Raw genomic sequence first — 12,567 nt, forward strand, 5'->3', positions numbered from 1 at the left:
AGGATTCCAGGCAGGGGTACTGAAGCTAAGCCTCTGCATGACAGAGCAGCAGATGAAGTCTATAGGCTTAGTAAGTTGGGCTAGTAGGAAGGGAGATATTGGAAGGGCTGAGAGAAAGGTAGTGAGTTTCAGAGAACTGTTCCAGGCAAGCTATTTGGATTTGAGAGTAGAGCAACCTGTGGGCCTCTCACTTTTTTTATTCATAGCTCCGGTCTGATGGCGCCCAGGGAGGTCCTCACAGGTAACGGTGAGTGTGTTACTCGAAATTTATGTCCCCATTTTGCCCTCGGGCCAGGAAAATAGAACTGGTTTCTCCTTACCGCAAGGTTGTCCCTGTTTCTCAGAGTGGGCTGACAGCTGAGCAAGTACATAGTGGCTGGCTGCTTGGCCATGTTCTTCTGTAGTCAGCCCCACCTGACAGAGATGTCCAAGTGCATTATGACCCCCTGTGCAAGAGCCCCAAAATCTAGTTTTTGTACAAGTACAATGAATTTCTGTATTTAATAGACTAGTAACATTATGAAAAGCAATTCTTTGTGGTAAAGGACAGTCCATCTGCTGTATAGATTTGGAGTTCTCTGTATCACTATATGTTCTGTTTACTTAGGTTTAGCTTGCCATCAGAGAGCTACAATTGTCCCCAGAGAGTCTGGCAGAATGTGTAGAAGGAGAAATAGCTGTTTTTTAGTGGTCCTCAGTGGAAACTAACAGCACTGAATTCTCATAGTCTAGGAGGTCTCTGAAGCAGACAATGGGTAGTATTTCTCTAAGCAAGCTACCTGGTAACTTGGCTCTCTGTTCTCTTGTCACTCTTCAGATGAGGTCATCGGACAGGTACTGAGCACACTCAAGTCTGAAGAAGTCCCTTACACCGCAGCTCTTACTGCAGTCCGCCCTTCTAGAGTATGTACTCTTCTAGCAGGGGCCCTGGGGGATGCAGGGTGTGAGACAATGTGGTGAGTGTAACTAGAGATGGAGGGGTATGTTACAGGCAGGATCTCTCAGGAGCCTTCAGTTTGGGGGATTAATGGACAGAGGATTGCTTCCTCCATCCATGGTGCCTTTTTTCCATTTTGCTTATGAGCCACTTTGGGCAGTGTGATCATTAGTTTAGGCAGATGGGATATCAGGTCTAGGGACTTTCAGATGGTATACAGGGTACCCAGTGGGGAAGGAATACCAATCCAGTGGATTAGGTTTTGTTTTTAGGGCTGTTGAGAGAAGGCTTGTTGGATGTTTCTACAGGTGGCCCGTGATATAACCATGGTGGCTGGGGGTCTAGGTCGCCAGCTGCTTCAGACTCAATTGGTATCACCTGCGATCCATCCTCCTGTGAGTTACAATGACACTGCACCGAGGATCCTGTTTTGGGCACAAAACTTCTCTGTGGCATACAAAGATGAGTGGAAAGACTTGACCTCCCTCACCTTTGGTGTGGAGAATCTTAACTTGACCGGCTCCTTCTGGAATGACTCCTTTGCCATGTAAGGGTTGTAGGAAGAGAAGAAGGGCTATCCCATCACATACGGTCTTTCTGTCACTGTGAGCTCAGTATAGAACAAGGATGTGGGATTGTGCGCACACGCGCACACACACACACACACACACACACACACACACACGTATGTTTGGGGTGAAGAAGGTCTTTGTGTGGTATGTTCACCAAGGAGATAGATGTCACAGTATCCCAGGGTGTTGTTGCTGGGAGGTTACAGGTGAGGGAGCCTCTTAGGAGTTTGGCCTTCTCATGTTTTTTTAGGTATTGGTTGTTGGGTCCTGAGCTGTTACTACCACATAGTCCCTTGGGACCGTGGCCCGTCTTTGAACCCAACCCCTGGGACTGCATGTAGGCAAATACCAGATCAACTGTTAAAACCAGTCCTAGGTTTCCTACCCTTGAAACCTCAGCAGGCAGCTGAATAACCCCAATAAGGAGGCCTAGGGGGACTCAGAACCAGAGGGAGGAATCCTAAGTTGGAGATGTGAAACTTAATTGCTCCACAACTGCTCCTGATTTGGTTATGACTGGAGCCTTACTTTTCCCATATGGTAAATGAAGACACTGTATTGGCAGGTGACTATAAGAATGGATCTAGGGCAGCTTAGGTTGGAGCTAACCTGATGAGGACCTTCTTAAGGTCCTTCTAGAGCCTGACAGTTTTCTTCTGCCTTGTTCCATAGGCTTTCACTGACCTATGAGCCACTCTTTGGTGCAACAGTGACATTCAAGTAAGTTCTGTTGGCTGAAGTTTGTCAGGACTGGTGTGTCTTCACTCTATTCTGTTCATCTGACATCGCTGTATCCCCCACCTCCCAGGTTCATTCTGGCTAGTCGCTTCTACCCAGTGTCTGCCCGATATTGGTTTGCCATGGAACGACTTGAAATCCACAGCAATGGCTCTGTTGCCCATTTCAATGTTTCCCAAGTCACAGGACCTAGCATCTATTCTTTCCACTGTGAGTACGTCAGCAGTGTGAGCAAGAAAGGCAATCTCCTTGTGACCAACGTGCCCTCACTCTGGCAGATGACTCTTCATAACTTCCAGGTATTGAAAGGGTGATGGGCCCCAAGCTGGTGGCAGTAAGGGGAGGGACGAAGGGCCCAAAGAATCTTAGTATGATTTGAGCACGTAGTTGAGAGTTCCAGCCTTGTGCAGTCTCTGAAGGTATAGACTATTCATTGATTCCAGAATCCCAGCTCTTACTGTCTGTTGAACCTTGTGGAACCATCTGATCCATGTCTATGTGTCTCCTAGATCCAGGCCTTCAATGTGACTGGTGAACAGTTCTCCTATGCTAGTGACTGTGCTGGTTTCTTCTCTCCGGGCATCTGGATGGGTCTGCTCACCACCCTCTTCATGCTTTTCATATTCACCTATGGTCTGCACATGATACTCAGCCTAAAGACCATGGATCGATTTGATGACCACAAGGGCCCCACCATCACTTTGACCCAGATTGTGTGACATATACCTGAGAGGAATTGAGGGAGTATTGGTGTCTAGGTTGTCATGTTTCTGTTTTGTGACACAGTGGATGGAAAGGTTTGTCCTCTTCCTACTATAGCATGAACCCTACATACGCCACCCTCAGTCTATCTTGCTTCCTCTTTAACCCAGAGAGGGACTCCCCTGGGGCTATCCCCCATCTCTACCAACAAAGTGTATTCTTCATAGATATTAGATAAATCTTCCAGGCTTCATCATCAAGAGGGGAAGGGACCTTAATTCTAGGGTCCCCCCTTTTCCTCTCTCTCCTTATTTATTCTTGCCCCTCTGCTATTATTCCTTGCTGTTTATAGTGCTTTTGTGTAGTAAATGCTCACTCCCCAAGCTTTATGGAGCTTCCAGCAACAGCCATGAACTTGAGGTTCCTTGAATTTGAGAGGTGTGGAAAGACTACTTGACTGTGTGTCCAGCTTAGCTGTTATGTTTTTTTGGGGGGAGGGGTGATGTGTTAGGAGTGAGTGGTACACTGGGGTTTATTTCTGTGGCCCGAGAAGGAAGAAACCACCACGAGGATTGGTGAGCAACGTGTGCTCACTGGGTTTCTGAATTATTCCTATAAGGACTGCCTGTCAAGAGGCCAGAGGTGTGTGTTGGGGGGGTGTGCTCTGTTGTTTCCTTCCTAATAAAATAAAGACGTGTTGCCTTGTGTTGTTGGGCTTCGTGTCACTCATTTCTGCACTGGACAGTAGATTTTTTTCTTGACTGAAGGGAAGAAGTGCTCAGATGTAGACCAGTCAGGCAAGAGGTGAGAGAGGAAGGGTGGGAGGGTCTTCAGTAAGCTGATATTCTTAAGAAAACTACTTAGAGTAGAGGCTTGTTACTTTTCCTGGCCTTGGGAGGAATCCTGACAATGGTAGCTCTCGGCTCTACTGCCAGTTGCAACAACACACAGCAGGGCCTCCATGCCTTGTGTTTCTCCCAGGGGGCGGTACGGGAGCGCGCGGGGCAGGGCGGGGCGCGCCTGGCTCCCGCGCAAGGATCTTTCGCAGGACGCAGCACCTGCTGCCGGCCTGCCCCGCCCCATATTTTTCTGGGCTCACGAAGAGCCGCGTTAACCCCTGCATTCGTTCTGGTGTTGGGACCCAGATGCCAGAAGCCCTCCCAGAAAACAAGCGAGGAAATGATGACTTTGGTTGGGCGGGGCAGGGCCAGAGGAGGGAGAGGGACTCATTAACGCTGCGTAGGGATCAGGAGACGGCCGATAGACGCCATCTTTGGTTCAGTGCGGCGGCAGTGGCAGAGGCAGCAGCAGCAGCGGCAGAGGCAGCAGCAGTGGCAGTAGCGGTAGCAGCAATAGTAGAGGCAGTGGTAGCAGCTGCTGTGGTGAAGGAGGAGGAGAAGCAGAGTGGACGCTGGTACCAAGACCTGACCATGGATGAGGAATACGATGTGATTGTGCTGGGGACAGGTCTTACCGTAAGTGCCACTTCAGGCGCTCATAGCCTTGCATCATGCCATCCCTCCCCACCCCACTCCATCCCGCATTGATGCAGAAACCGGTACCTGATCCATCCTCCCATCATTGCGTTCCTGGCTCCAGCCCTGGAAAAACTAACCCCATGCCCAACCCACTACCTCACCCTAGGATATTAATGCCAGTTCCCAATTCTCGGTAGAGTGCCTCACTTCGTCCTGTATTCCTGCACCCTAGTTCTTAACCCCAGACCCCTCATCTTCCCTATCTGTATCACCGAGGTGGAAAACTCNCCCCCCCCCCACACACACACAGTGGAACCGTTGCACCCAGCCCCCACCCTTCGCCTGAACTCATCACCTGCTCCAAGTCTTTGATTAGCATCCCTTACCATCTTGTGATTACACTAGGGGATGGAATATGAAGATGGGTTTGGGGGCTTTTCAAGGGTGGGCCTTCATCATGCTTTTCTGCTTTTTGGGATGGGGTAAGAAACCCATGGAATGTTCCAGAAACAGAAGGAGTGTATATGTGTGTGTGTGTGGTGGGGGGTAGTGACCACGTTACCTCTGTCCCCGACTTGGTTTCCCATGGAGACCTCAGACTGAATATATATCCTCAGCCTTTGTCCTTGGGTTAGTGACAATGATTGGTGAGGGTGTTTGTCTCTTCCCCACCCCCACACACCCCCACGCCTAAATCTTTTTAGTTTGAACCCTGAGTCTAGACCAGTGAATATGGCCAGAAGAGAGTCAGGGGCTCCTGCCCTTTGAAGGAGGAGCAGGGTGGGGCCTGGGATTTCAAGGACTTGGCCTTCTCTTTCAAAAGTCCTTTGAATTGGTTCTTCTGTAGACTCATTGTTTTGTCTTTTTGTGGGCTCAGAGAAGTAGATACTTCTTTTGGCTTGTTGATGTTAGAAGACTTGGAAGCTGCTGAAAGCTCTGCCCCCCAAACCTCCTTTAATGCTCCAATAGTTTACTCAGCAGGGTTATAAAGGAAACGTCATACGAAGCCATCTTTTCCTCCCCAGTTTTAAGCACTGGAAAAAGCCAGAGCTTTGCATTATGAAATTTGTGGTGGGCATGAAGCAGGTTGGAGGGTTATGGGGTATAGTTGCAAATGCCACTCCTTCCCCAGGAATGCATCCTGTCTGGCATCATGTCTGTGAATGGGAAGAAGGTGTTGCACATGGACCGAAACCCCTACTATGGGGGTGAGAGCTCTTCTATCACACCCCTGGAGGAGGTAAGATTTCTTATTCTTAGATCCAGATCCCTTGTTAGTCTTCCACATAGGTATAAGGGGGCGAAGTAATTCTCAGGTACTGGGCAGGAGAGTGGGAAAGGGGGCAGGTCCTTGATATTTTTCTTTCTTTCCTATCCTGCTTACAGCTATATAAGCGCTTTCAGATGCTGGAAGGGCCCCCTGAATCAATGGGCCGGGGCCGAGACTGGAATGTTGACTTGATCCCCAAATTCCTCATGGCCAATGGTGAGAGAGATTAAAAAGATGCTGTATATGGTTTTGGGGGTGGTGAGTGGGAAGACGGAAGGGGAAGAGATTGGTCAATCTCAAGAATATGGTTAGTCAGACTACTGAGAGTTTTTGAAGGAAAACACAACAGTGTCCCTTATTCCCTCTGGACACAGGTCAGCTGGTAAAGATGCTGCTATATACAGAAGTGACCCGTTATCTGGACTTCAAGGTGGTAGAGGGCAGCTTTGTATACAAGGGGGGCAAGATCTACAAAGTGCCATCCACCGAGACTGAGGCCTTGGCTTCTAGTGAGTATGAGTCTCCTTAACCAGAGAATAATGGGGCTGGATGAGACAGACTATTTTCAGGACAGTTAGGCAAAAGGCTTCTCTTAGCCTGAACCTAATCTTAGCTCTGTGTAGTCCTAGAGGACCCTTACTTTATAGTGTCTTTATTAGACAGTGCTACCCGTCCTAACAAGTTGCCAGAAAGGAAGTTCACAGAAGAGGATTCCTTTTTGTCAAAGGGCCTACTTGCCTCTGTAGCATCCCTAAGTGGAACTGGAAGGGTTTCTTCCTACAAAAAGAAAATTGAGACCAAGAAGGGTAGGGCAGTGTTACATGACAGAGTGTTGGTAGGAGCCAGTACACCAACTTTCATGGCCTGTTCTGTTGGAAAGAGGAGTTCTATGTCCCAGTAATGCAAAAGGTCTTCTCAATACCTTTCTTTCAGATCTGATGGGCATGTTTGAAAAACGACGCTTCCGGAAATTTTTGGTGTTTGTGGCAAACTTTGATGAGAATGATCCCAAAACCTTTGAGGGTGTTGACCCCCAGAACACCAGCATGCGTGATGTCTACCGGAAGTTTGACCTGGGTCAAGATGTCATTGATTTCACTGGCCATGCCTTGGCACTCTACCGCACTGATGAGTGAGGGGAAAGCTGGCTGGTGATGGGAGCCCCTTCTCTGGCTCACACCTTGCCCTCTCCACACCTGCCTATTATACCTACTGCCCACCCTGCATGTCTCTTGTGCTCAGCTCCAGACTCACCTGTTCCATTTCCATCCCTCTCCATTTGACCCACATCTTTGCCAGGTCACAAAGGGTGGTGGGAAGGTGGGCTGGTGTCTTTGTAGGTGAACAAGGGTGCCGCTGGCAAAGCATCTTCTTTGGCTCTTATTCCCCAGCTACCTGGATCAGCCATGTCTTGAGACTATTAACCGCATCAAGTTGTACAGCGAGTCCCTGGCCCGTTATGGCAAGAGCCCCTATTTATACCCACTTTATGGACTGGGTGAGCTCCCCCAGGGTTTTGCCAGGTGAGGATCTATCTCTTTTGAATAGTGTTACTAGTAAGACTAAGGCCAAGAATGGAAATTACCTTGAATATATATTGGTTTTTCAAGACAAGGTTTCTCTGTGTAGCCATGGCTGTCCTGGAACTCACTCTGTAGACTAGGCTGGCCTCGAACTCAGAAATCCGCCTGCCTCTGCCTCCCAAGTGCTGGGCTTAAAGGTGTGCGCCACCACTGCCCGGCTACCTTGAATATTTTTGAGACATCTCCTACTTTCCTATCTAATTTTCATGTATATTACTCCATCCTTGGGTAATGGGGGCACTGCCCTAGTACATTAAAATGCAGAGTAGAGGCTGGAGAGATGGCTCAGCAGATAAGAGCACTTATTTATACCAAGGATCCAGGTTTAATTCCAACATGAACATACATGGTAGTTCACAACTATCCATAAACTCCAGTTTTAGGGAATCCAAAACCTTCATCTGGCTTCCACAAGCATCAAGCATACATGTGGTGTACAGACATACATGCAAATAAAACACACACACGTATGAATAAATATAAAAATTTTATTTTAAAAAATAGATGAAATACAAAGTAAAGGACTAGGTCACCATGAACATAGCTTCCCTTAGCTCTTGGTAGTACCAGGGCTAAGTCTAGGACCCCAGAACCTTGAGTCTGGGCTTCCCTGGGGGCTGGCTCTTTTACCAACAGTTCTTTTTTTTTTTTCCAACAGTTCTTTATTCTTGACTCCTGGGCTATTTGTTTGTTTGTTTGTTTGTTTGTTTTGTTTTTTCGAGACAGGGTTTCTCTGTATAACCCTGGCTGTCCTGGAACTCACTCTGTAGACCAGGCTGGCCTCGAACTCAGAAATCCGCCTGCCTCTGCCTCCCNAGTGCTGGGATTAAAGGTGTGCGCCACCACGCCCGGCTTCCTGGGCCATTTCTATGTGGAGCTACTCCTCCGTGCTACCTTCCATTGACCCATTTGCAGAACCGAATATTATGGATGGAAACACCAGAGAAGAAGGAATATGTCAAAAATGGGCCCACATTTATGGGAGAGACACCTGAAACAGTTGGAATTGAACTCTACCTGTGTAGTTTCTTTACCCCACTGGTGGGTTGGGGAGAGTAGAGTAGAATTGGTCCCCATTCTCCTGAGAACACTTCCTTGTCATTTTCCTTACTACAGATTGAGTGCCATTTATGGGGGAACATACATGCTGAACAAACCAGTGGATGACATCATCATGGAGAATGGCAAGGTGGTGGGTGTAAAATCTGAGGGAGAGGTAAGCCTGCCATGTACATTTGTATTACCATGGTTTGGGTAAGATTTGGTCTTTTTCAGGGCTATGTTCTTAGGGAACCTTATTACTGGTGAGTTTGCTGCTGCTTAACCCTGAGAACCTTACAGCTAGGGACTGGGTGGTCAATAAAATTCTATGTAGTTGTTCCTGTTGGCAAGAAATACCCTTCAAAATGCCAGGTGTAATTGCACACAGCTGTTTTTTACAGTACTCGTGAGCCGAGGCAGATGAATCAATCAAGAAGTATCCTTCAGAAGTCACATATTTTATATTCCTGAAAGTATTCTTTTGGAAAGGATACCCTGTATCCCAGGCTGACCTCAGATAGTGTATGTAGCTAAAGATGAACTTTTTTTTTTTTTTTTTTTTTTTTTTTTTACAACTTCTTTAAACCAGTGACTCTCAACTCTGAATAGGGCTTCAAATACCCATTTTCGCTACTGTAAATCTTATAGCAACCTGGACTTGCCCTTTCTGGCCCTCAGTGGCTGTATGAGTGTTTTGCCTGTATGTGTCTGTCTCTTCTCTTCTCTTCTCTTCTCTTCTCTTCTCTTCTCTTCTCTTCTCTTCTCTTCTCTTCTCTTCTCTTCTCTTCTCGCAAGACGGGTGCCTATAGAGGTCAAATGAGGGCATTGAATCCACTGGAACTGAAGTTACAAATGGTTGTGAGCCACTATGTGGGTGCTAGGAGTCAACACGGGGGTCCTCTGAAGGGCAGCCAGTGCTCTTAACAGCCAACCCATTATCCAGGTCCCATATGTAGTTTTCTAAGGCAGCTTCATACCAATTTCCAGAGTGGCTTGACTAGTTCACTCTCCCACTAGCAGCAGTTGGAGCAATGGAGGAGCTAGAGAAAGTACCCAAGGAGCTGAAGGGGGCTGCAACCCTGTAGGTGGAACAACAATATGAACTAACCAGTNTCACTTTGTAGACCAGGCTGGCCTCGAACTCAGAAATCCACCTGCCTCTGCCTCCCGAGTGCTGGGATTAAAGGCATGCGCCACCACGCCCGGCCCGAGGATGAACTTTTAATCCTTGTGCTTCCACCTTCTTGATGCTGGATTACAGGTGTGTGTCAAGATACCTGGTTTATGCATTGCTGAGAATCTAACCTGGGGCTTTATGCATGATAGGCAAGCACTCTACCAACTGAGATAACATGCCTACCCACCTCCCCCCAACCATCCTTCAGCCTGGTGTGGTGGGGCATGAGAATTGAGGCTGCTGTTAGAAGATCCTGAGTTTGAGATGAGATTAATTTGGGCCAAACAGTCTCAAATAAAAACTCCAGCAACAGGGGAAAAAAAAAAGGCCTGTTTTTGTGATCATTGTGTTTTAGCAGTAGGGTGGTCACCTACCCTGTATGTGAGGGCTGATCTCTCTGAGCTTCAAGGAAAGGTTATGTACTACTTACAGGAGGGAGAGTGATGACAGCTCCGAGCTGCCTGGCTTTACTTTCCAACAGATACAAAACCTTCCGGTACCTTCACAGGTGGCCCGCTGCAAGCAGCTGATCTGTGATCCCAGTTACATCCCAGACCGTGTGCAAAAGGCTGGCCAGGTTATTCGCATCATCTGTATCCTCAGCCACCCCATCAAGAATACCAATGATGCCAATTCCTGCCAAATTATCATCCCTCAGAACCAGGTCAACAGGAAGTCAGGTAGTCTAGGCTGTTAAGCATCTCTTCTCACAAGAAATCTTAGGGCTTCTTGTGACATTTTGTTACAGAATACCTGGGGATTGGATGACTTGGGCTCTTACCTTCATGAAAATTACAGTTTGAATGCTGTTTACATGTTGGGTTGGGAACGGGCGTGTGGGCCAGATTCCTGTCTAGCCCCTAGGAACTACTTTTTTTGTGTGGCCATTTTCCTCTGGTACATGTTAACCAATTGGCTTCCCGTGGTCAGACATCTATGTGTGCATGATCTCCTATGCACACAATGTGGCCGCACAGGGCAAATACATCGCCATTGCCAGCACCACTGTAGAGACTGCAGAACCAGAAAAGGAAGTTGAGCCTGCATTGGAGCTGTTGGAACCCATTGACCAGAAGTGAGAGGCTGAGACAAACTTTATGGGGAGGCTGGGGACTAGGAATGGGCAAGGCCCATTATGAGACTTTTCTTTTCCTCTCTCTTTTCTTCCATTTGCCCCTCAGGTTTGTGGCTATCAGTGATTTATATGAGCCCATTGATGATGGTTCAGAGAGTCAGGTAAAAATGCTGTCCCAGTCAGCCTTGGTTTTTGCTGTCTACCCAAGATCCTCTGCCTGACTTCCGTGAGCCCTGGGGTTCTCCCTATTTACAGGTGTTCTGTTCCTGCTCCTATGATGCTACCACACACTTTGAGACAACCTGCAATGACATCAAAGATATCTACAAACGCATGGCTGGTTCTGCCTTTGATTTTGAGAACATGAAGCGCAAACAAAATGATGTCTTTGGAGAAGCTGATCAGTGATTGCTGACTCCCCTCCTCCAGCCCCTGTTCCCCTCTCCCCAACTTGTATGTCCTTCTCTAGGGCAGGGGAGATGGTATGGCCAGGCATCCTTGTTTCCAGCATCTTCTGCTTCCCCCACCACATTCCAATCACCCACCTTATTGATTTTATTCACTGACCATATCCTTAACCTTAGTGGTGGTTTGGGAGATGGAAGTTGGATAGTATCCTCTTTCTTGGTCTATCCTTGTTCTAGGGAAAGAGGACTTTGTGTGTGTGTGTGTGTGTGTGTGTGTGTGTGTGTGTGCGTTTGCACACCCCCAATTTTGCTGTTTGGGAAGGAGTGGAGGAAAAGCTGACCCCACCCCCACTGCTCTTAGTCCCAAATGTAGTGGCCTTTGGAGATACCCCATCTCCTCCCCCAACTCTTAGGTATTGGAGAGAAGGGACCCTCCCAGCACAAAATTGCATTCCTCCTCCTCCTTATAATTTATTCTAATTTATTAACTTTGGAGTAATTGAGCCCTCAGCCTTTCTGTGCAGCCTAGAGTAGAGTGAGCTGCCCTGGCCTGTCCCAGTGCTGGCAATGCCTGGGATGGGAGAAGATTTAGGTGTGACCCCCTCTGGAGGTTGATCTGTTTGAATTTCTTTTGTGTTCACTGAGAAAAAGTAATGTGAGCAAAGCAGAAGGAGGTAGGAAAGTGGATCCAAACCCCAGTGTACCCTGTCCCATGCCTTTTCCTTTAGTGGTGGGAAACCCTTTCCTTGCAAAGTGAATGTGTCCCCTTCCTCAAGCTCTAGTATATTTCACAGAAAACAAAAACCTCCCAATAAAACTATTGAAACTTAAGTCTGGATCTTTAGGTTCTTTCCTTTAAGGTTGTTTTGCGGGACTGGGGCAGTTTAGCTAATGGAATGAGAACTGTATCCTCAAGGATCAAGGCAGGTGAAATAGGTCATCTGGTGTTGGATGGGTCATCATTTACTAGTGGTTTCTAAATCAGAAGTCAGATGTGGAGGTTTTAGGTTCAAGGCTTATACTGATCTCTCTGAAGCAGAATAACACAGGTGAAATGGTTCAATGCATAAAGATATTTTCCAGGTGACCCTGGGTTTGATCTTTGGAGCCCATGTAAAGGTGGAAGGAGAAAACTGATTCCACAATATGACCTCTGCACATGTTCAGTGGCTTGTAAACACACAAACACATGTAAACACATTTAAATTTTATTATGTGTATGGCTATTTTGCCTAGATGGATGTGCACAACTTGCATATCTGCTGCCTGCAGAAGCCAGTATCTCCAGGAACTGGAGTTACAGTCAGTTGTGAGCTATTTGAATGCTGGGGATCGATTCTGGGTCCTCTGGAAGAATATCCAGTACTCACCATTGCCTGAGCCATCTCTTCTGCCTCACACAAATTTATATATATATATATATATATATATATATATATAATAGGATATCAGGAGTCTCAGTCCTGGGGAAGCAAAGGGACCTGGACCTAGCCTTGGATGATAGTAAAAAAAATTCAGCTGGGCAGTGGTGGCGCACACCTTTAATCCCAGCACTTGGGAGGCAGAGGCAGGCGGATTTCTGAGTTC

The 12,567-nt window shown here is 47.4% G+C and overlaps 2 protein-coding genes across 2 annotated transcripts in view; both read left to right on the forward strand.

Annotated features, from left to right (window-relative positions):
* The window catches only part of Atp6ap1 (ATPase H+ transporting accessory protein 1), a 7,987-nt gene extending 4,332 nt beyond the window's left edge, over positions 1-3,655 (forward strand). Inside the window, exons 5-10 of the mRNA XM_021187491.1 lie at positions 207-247; positions 818-903; positions 1,246-1,484; positions 2,182-2,229; positions 2,318-2,546; positions 2,757-3,655. Of these exons, the coding sequence (XP_021043150.1) occupies positions 207-247; positions 818-903; positions 1,246-1,484; positions 2,182-2,229; positions 2,318-2,546; positions 2,757-2,966 (853 nt within the window). The 3' untranslated portion in view covers positions 2,967-3,655. The remainder of the gene's footprint in view (positions 1-206; positions 248-817; positions 904-1,245; positions 1,485-2,181; positions 2,230-2,317; positions 2,547-2,756) is intronic.
* A 393-nt stretch (positions 3,656-4,048) lies between these two features.
* Gdi1 (GDP dissociation inhibitor 1) lies at positions 4,049-11,811 on the forward strand. Its single transcript, XM_021187351.2, has 11 exons — positions 4,049-4,424; positions 5,560-5,667; positions 5,814-5,913; positions 6,072-6,206; positions 6,631-6,829; positions 7,089-7,220; positions 8,397-8,496; positions 10,007-10,178; positions 10,429-10,573; positions 10,680-10,734; positions 10,829-11,811. Exons 1-11 carry the CDS (start codon positions 4,095-4,097, stop codon positions 10,979-10,981), a joined length of 1,629 nt encoding a protein of 542 aa, XP_021043010.2. The 5' UTR covers positions 4,049-4,094; the 3' UTR covers positions 10,982-11,811.
* The last annotated feature ends 756 nt before the right edge of the window (positions 11,812-12,567 follow it).

Source organism: Mus pahari, chromosome X (genome assembly GCF_900095145.1).
Source record: "Mus pahari chromosome X, PAHARI_EIJ_v1.1, whole genome shotgun sequence".
Classification (NCBI taxonomy): Eukaryota; Metazoa; Chordata; class Mammalia; order Rodentia; family Muridae; genus Mus; species Mus pahari.

Coding starts and splice junctions, on each gene's coding strand:
- Gdi1 (XM_021187351.2), top strand. CDS start 4,095: ATGCCAGAAGCCCTCCCAGAAAACAAGCGAGGAAATGATGACTTTGGT. Junction 10,179..10,428: donor CCAGGTCAACAGGAAGTCAG/GTAGTCTAGGCT, acceptor TCCCGTGGTCAG/ACATCTATGTGTGCATGATC. Junction 10,574..10,679: donor TTGGAACCCATTGACCAGAA/GTGAGAGGCTGA, acceptor TTTGCCCCTCAG/GTTTGTGGCTATCAGTGATT.